General features: G+C 32.7%; 1 protein-coding gene across 2 annotated transcripts in view; it reads right to left on the bottom strand.

Moving 5' to 3' along the window:
- The window catches only part of LOC107667825 (dedicator of cytokinesis protein 1), a 288,581-nt gene that overhangs the window by 164,996 nt on the left and 116,166 nt on the right, over positions 1-7,419 (bottom strand). For both annotated transcript variants that reach the window (XM_016459540.1, XM_016459550.1), the window contains exon 26: positions 2,178-2,305. In XM_016459540.1, coding sequence (XP_016315026.1) covers positions 2,178-2,305 — 128 coding nt within the window. The remainder of the gene's footprint in view (positions 1-2,177; positions 2,306-7,419) is intronic.

The raw sequence follows: 7,419 nt of genomic DNA, 5'->3' as shown, positions 1-7,419 counted from the left end.
ACTGCTGTCAATTTAAGACATGTTCATGCGGGACATGATCTTGTGTTTATAAAATAAATTATATATTAAATTAATGCATTTTTAAATGCATTCATTCAAATAGTTTTCTCATTTGACACAAACACCTGAATTAAGAATTATCTTAATTTTCAGTAGATGTTCTCACCAAATAATGATACATGCAATTATTTAGGATTAGTTTGATTTATTAAAATAGCATGTCAATTTATTAAATGTTTTAATGTATTAATACTTTAATAAATTAATGAATAAAAATGAATAAATTAATGAAAAAAAAGAATGAATGGATGAAGAATCAATCAATCAAAGACTCGATGAATAAATAATCACACAAACGAACGAATGATTGAAAGAAACTACATGGTCAGTACGAAATATTTATGGGCAGTAAATCATGTTTTCTATTCAATATTGATTAATGCTGATCATAAAATATACTTTTTTATATTTGAAATACCTTTTGAATATTGATGCTATATAATAAGTGTGTTGAAGTGAGTCTAACGCTGCTGGAGTCATGTTTACTAGGCAAGGACAGATATACTGAATTAGTTAGCACAGTAAAGAGATTTCTTCAAATTTCACTGGTGTAAAAGCAAAGTGCATCAGATCCATCGCTGCGAGCTGTCTGTGTGTGTGTGTGTGTGTGTGTTCGTTTGTTTGTTAGAGGGGATCCTGATACACTCACAGTAGATCGTCAATTATTAAAACAAGCTTTTCCAAGGTCCTCCTCAAAGGATGCTGCTGATCTCCAACCAGAGATGAGAGTAAAAAAAAGAGAGCTCTGCTCTCGACTGTGACGTGTTTTATGCAACACACACACACACACACTCAATTATCAAGCAAACACACACACAAATAAGGATGCTTAAATAAAGGATGCTTCACCCACAACACCAGGAAAGAGCGCTGCTCTCGACTGTGACGTGTTTTATGTTACACACACACACACACACACACACTCAATTATCAAGCAAACACACACACAAATAAGGATGCTTAAATAAAGGATGCTTCACCCACAACACCAGGAAGTGAGGAAATCAGTGACGTGCATTCATGCATGTGTAAAGCAGCGTTATTTTAGTGTCTTCTAGACACTATTATAGTTTTTATTAATATTTGTATTTTTCTAATTTCATTTAAATTCATATTTCCAATTACATTCTAGTTAGTTTTAGTCATTTTGTTGTCGTTTTTATTAAATTAAATTATTCATTTTAGTACATTTCATTTTTAATATTTTCTGCTTTTATATTAATTTTAGTTGAAGTTTATTGACTTTGTTGTGTTTTTGTCATTTTATTAGTTACGTTTTTAATGTCTATACAGTTTATATAATTTTTTTATTTCAGTTTTAGTTATTTTAGTACATTTCATTTTTATATCCTCTGCTTTCATTTTATTTTAAAGTTTTAATAATTCTATATTTTGCCTTTTTTTTTATAAGTCTATATAGTTTTTAATTTCAGTTTTTGTTTTAGTTATTTTAGTACATCAAGATAAACTAAATGAAAATGAGAAATGCTGGCTTGGAAACTAGCTTAAATAAAATACATTTAGGTTTTTAAAAAGTTATTTTTTTCCATTTCGTTAAGTTAACGATAATAACCTTGGCGTAAAGATGGGAACAAAGAACCAAAGTAAAGGCGAGAGAGTTTATTGCACCGTTTACTGTGCAGTATTTCATTGCTCTATTATTCAAAACCACTCAATATACTAAATGCACCTGGCTAAAATACTGTATGCAAATGAGGCTGTTTAAAAATGCACTTATTCTAAAAGTAGTGCTAAAGGACATTTCATTTTACAGAGATGGTATGGAAGTTTTCTATTGATCATGACGGCAGTAACTAATCAAATGATGGAGAAGAGAGCAGCGCGTCTGGATATCTGCCCGGTTAAAACACAGTCGAGTGCTGTAAAAGCCAATTAACAGTCAGAACACGAGCCAAAAATGAATTACCCATAATTAAATAAACTCACATCTCTGAGTGGGTCACATACAGGTCACAAAAGTTGAAGGATGTGACACGGGATAAACACACAGATTTGCCTTTCAGTGAATACTGCACTTTAGGAGACAAAATTGCTTTTCCATTTTTGGGTGAACTACTGCTTTAAGAAGCAGAGTTGTGTGTGTGTGTGTTTCTCACCACGTCCTTCCTGTAAAGCACCTCCAGGATGTTGCTGAGCAGTTGGCAGCAGGAGTCCAGCTCCTCATGATTCTCCAGGTGAAGTTTGAGCTGCTCCGTCATCAAAGGCAACAGGATCTCTCTGCAGTCTACACACACACACACACACACACGCAGCAGGTGAAATAATCTCTTTACACCCTGAAGTGAGCAAACCCACAGACCTGAAATATAAAATATATCAGCCTACTAGCTAACCTGTTTTTAAAGCAATAAATAAATAACTACAGACCACATTAAAAACATGAAAATCAAAATTTTTCAAAACCACAAAATGTAGTTTTAGATTAAAAAAATCCAAACAAATAAATGACATTACATAAGATAAGCAAGTAATATTTAGTCTTCTGCACTACAGCTAAGAAAATGTAAGCAAATTAATAAAAAAATATATTATTTTTATTAAAAATTCTAAATAAAAATAGTCAGATGACACTGAAAACAAGAAAATCTAAATCTTTTTAAAACCACAAAATCAAGTTATAAAGACATAATATATAGATAATTTGTAATAAAAAGGAAAATAATATAGAGTTGAAAACGCTGCATTTAAAAGAACAGAATTTCCATCAAAAACATACTAAACAAGAAGTATTTAAGATTCTTCACTTTTTGTAGAAGCCTAACCAAATGTAAATAAATGAGTGTTAATGATTATGATAATTTATAATAAATAAATAAATAAATAAATAGTTGAAAGCGCTGAATTTAAAAGACCAGAGTTGTTTTTATAAAAAATTCTAAATAGATAAAAAAAAATGAACAAATAAATAGATCATACTGAAAAACCGAAAAATCTAAATCCTTTTAAAACAAAAAAAAAAGTAAAAAAATAAATAAAAATGCAATAAAAAATAAATAAATAAATGGCATAACATTAACAAATAAATATTTAAGTGTCTAATTTGTAGGTGACTAACCAAATGTGAGTAAATGAGTGTCATTGATTATAATAGTAATTTATAATTAAAAAAGAAAATAAAAATAGATGTGAACATGCTGAAATTAAAAGAACCAACTATATTTTATTAAAAATACAAACAAACAAGTGTTTGTACTATGAATTGTCAAGGAACAAAATGGCCAAATATTTTCTGATTAAAAGGCCTCAACAAAATATCTCTATCCTTGCAGACTACTCTCATCTCATCACACACACACACACACACACCACTTGAAAGTGCAGATTGACATCTGCTCCATAACTACAGGGAAAGAAATCAAATGCCATAAAACCAATAAAACAGGAAGTGGGCGTGGCACATAATTGTCAATCAACATAGGAGGCGGGGTTTTGTGAGTCTGTGTGACAGCTGAATCAATTCTTAACGCCTTTCTCCATTCCAGCATCTTATATATATATATATATATATATATACACACATACATACACACATATACACATGCATATATATATATATATATATATGTATGTCAAGGTAATAACTTGGGAACACTTGATTTCAAAATGGCCAAATATTTTCTGATTAAAAGGCCTCAACTAAACATCAGAAGACAGCAAACATATCTCAACACACACACACACACACTTGAAAGTGCAGATTGACATATGCTCCATAACTACAGGGGAAGAAATCAAATAAATGCCATACAATCAATAAAACAGGAAATGGGCATGGCACATAATCTGTCAATCAGCGTGGGAGGCGGGGCTTTGCTAGCGTGTGTGAGAGCTGAATCAATGTAAATCTGTTTTTCTTCAATGAGGAGTCATTACTGGAGCAAACACACACAGGAACTCCCGCTGGCCTTCCTGAAAGCTCATTTATCATGCTGTTCAGGCCAGTTTAAACTCTCACAAATAAATCCACACTATCCTTTTACGACCGCATGCACAAAATGCTTATGCATTAAATAACTGACCTGCCCGTGAACTTTGAGACGGCACTTTACCAGGCAGAATTAAAATCAGGGTCACAGCAGAATAAATCACAGCGTCTGACATCAGCAGTGAGCCGGCTTTCCTCAAATGAGGGCTGACTTCTGCTTTCCTTCATTTTACTCAACAAAGACAAACTTTGCACAAGCTATTCCAGGACAGAAGTCTGAGATTCCCAGGACACGTCAACAAACACAGCTACAAACAATGCCAACAAACAGCCATTTATTTCAATAGATTTCTTGTAATCTACATGGTTTTCAATGCATCGACTAGTAAAGCCAAGCGCTGGCAATCTCAAGGTCATGAGTTTAACTCCCAGAAAACACAAATGCTTATAAAAAATATTATATATCTGCCAAATGAAAAAATTAAAACATTTTAAAGAAAAAGCTTAACAAAACATCTAGACTCATCCTCAGACGCATCTGACGCACACTGCAAATAAAAACGGAAAAAGTATTTTCAAAATTGGCTTCAATCTGATTGAATGTCTTTAAAGCAATTTTCAGGAGTTGGTGCACAAGTTTTTTTAAAGCCTGCTGAGCAAAAAAAAAAAATTTTAATTAAAAAGTACCAAGTTGAAACCATGCACATTTCAGAGAAACAACTATTTGTTGAATTAAGTTTTTACGTTTATGGTTTTCCTGTTTTTTGATGTAGAGATATGTTAATAATTAATGCATATTATATGACTTCATGGTAATCTGTGGTCAAATGTTTCCCACATTCTCTCTTTTCTTGCATAATAAAAGAATTTAAACAGAAACTTTAACTGCTTATTACAATTATTATTATTTTTTATGTGGAAATATGTGGTAATAAGCTGCATCATTTTTTTCAGTGAGTTATCACTCGGTTGAATTGTGGCCTATCATTGTGGCATGAAGGATTTTACATTTAATAGTCTCTAAACATCACAATATATAAATAAAAAGAAAGAAAGAAAAAGAAAACAAACAAAAAGATAAAAAAGATAAATAAATGCATAAACATTCAAATATAAATAAATGCATAAATGAAATTGTTTTAAAACATAACAAAATAATTAATAAAATAAATTAAAAATTTAATAAAAATTAATAATAAACAAACAAATAAATAAATGCATAAATAAATAATTGCATAAATGAATCAATCAATCAATTGTCAATACAAAGGCATGGTCACTGTGAAGGAACTAAATGCAAAGATCAATCTGCAATCTGCACATATATATATAATTGTTATTATTATTACAATTATTATATTATTGTTGCTTTTGTTAAAATAAATCACAAGATGGTCACAAGATTAATTTTCAGATTTTTTTCCCCCAGTAGTCCGTTTTATTCAAACAATTATGAACATTTTTGCATTTAGATACAGAAGAACTTTGCCTGTTGAATATTAAAAACAAATGAACAAACAAAAAATCTGGATCTCCATGTCTGCCATGCAAATCAACTGTTCCTGCTCATCTCCAGACTGGATCTCTTCTCTCCACTTTCCCTAATTGCAGATTCAATTATTAGATTTGTCAGTATTAATATTTTTATGCTTAGATTTTTGGGGGGGGATCAAACTGTAACACCGTGTGTCCCAACCAGACACGACGTGATAAAAAGTATCTTTTCCATCTAGTTTTTGTCCTAACCACCCGCGACAGCGACACGTGACAATAAGCGACATGGGATTCTATTTTAGGAACGGTTTTTATTTTCTGCGACGTCGCGGCAGGAACAACATACAAAATATAACAGTGATAATCTCAGGTAATGATTATGTGCTTTATTCAATGTCAAAATGTCTAATGTGAGTTTGAATATTATTTTGCGTTACCTTTATAGCCACAGTGAAAGCAACAATAGATATTTTACCTCAGATCTTGAAAATAAATTAAAGCAAATTTGTACATTAAAACAATGAACTCACTGCAAACCAACACGTGTATTCCATAAAGATATCAGTCACTCACTCACTGAAAACTGTTCAGTCCATTCACATTTTAATCATCTATTTTCCGTGTGCACTTTTCTTTTCTACACACTCGCCATGATTTGCTGTCAGATCATATTTACACTGGACGCAACAAAGCATTGCAAATCATTTGAACGTTGTGTCAGTACGTTATAAATAGAACGAGTCAGCGGTTTACTGTCGGGTATTTGTCGTCTCGCGACACATCCAAGACAGCATCACTGATTATAACAAGTTCTAGACTATTGTATTTTATTGCGTTGCATCGCCCCGCTTGCGTCCGGTGTATACACGATGTAAGTTAAAGTAGCTTTCTGATGCTGCGTTTAAATTTTTATGTCACATTATTTTTAATTAGCGCGGGCCAAACTTTTTTCTCTCATGGGCTGGATGTGGCCCACGGGCCACCTATTGAGGAACCCTGGTGTAGAGGGTGGGAAGAGGGGAGAAAACAACCAATAAAACACAGACCTACAACACGCTCATTACACAGACAAATGAATATTAAAGGGGTCCTATTATGCTTTTTCAATTTTTGAATTTTAGTCAGTGTGTATGTTTGGGCATAAAAAATATCTTCAAACTTACAAATCTCAAAGTTCACTCCAAAGGGAGAGATTTCGTTTTTAAAAAATCCCTTTTCCAAGAACTACAACGAACGGCTCGTTTGGACTACAGCGTTTGTTTTCGGGTTTTGTGATATCACAAAGCGGCCCATTAGAATATAATTAAAATAATTCCCGCTTACGGAAATTCTAATGGTTGGGGGGTGGGGAGGGGCGAGGTCGTGGTTAGAACGCTTGGTTGAGTGCATCAGACAAGACGACGATGAAGAAGTGCTGCTGTAGCCTCAAGTTATTACACATGCACCTGAATAATTATGTATGTAAATATGTATGTTACAATTATGAAAACGTTTTTATAATAAATTGCTGACAGTACAATACTGAACAATGATGTAATCTGCAGAATTTACACTTCAATTATGAGACTACAGTGTTTCCCATACATTGAGTGCGGGTGTTTTTATATCACTGTATTTCTGAAGGAAACCGACTGTCTTCAGAAAATTGGATGTCATTTTCATTTAATCTTGCATGTAATGTCTGATAAAGCAGTATTTTTTTGAGTGGAGCGATATTTTTAAGCGGTTGTTGACATCCCATCTAAAACGTGATTTAGCCAAAAAAAACAACAACAACAATTAGAGTTACCACTCTAATATATATTGCAATATCCGTGCATGCAAAGGTTCTGTGCGATCCTCTTGTTCAATATTGTCTGGGTCTGAATCCGGCTCAAATTGATATGGCAATATTGACGCCATCCTTAAAGCTGCAGTCT

Source organism: Sinocyclocheilus anshuiensis, unplaced genomic scaffold, assembly GCF_001515605.1.
Source record: "Sinocyclocheilus anshuiensis isolate Anshui unplaced genomic scaffold, SAMN03320099.WGS_v1.1 scaffold493, whole genome shotgun sequence".
NCBI lineage: Eukaryota > Metazoa > Chordata > Actinopteri > Cypriniformes > Cyprinidae > Sinocyclocheilus > Sinocyclocheilus anshuiensis.
The sequence above is the reverse complement of the archived record's forward strand: the minus strand, read 5'-3'. Positions and strand labels throughout refer to the sequence as shown.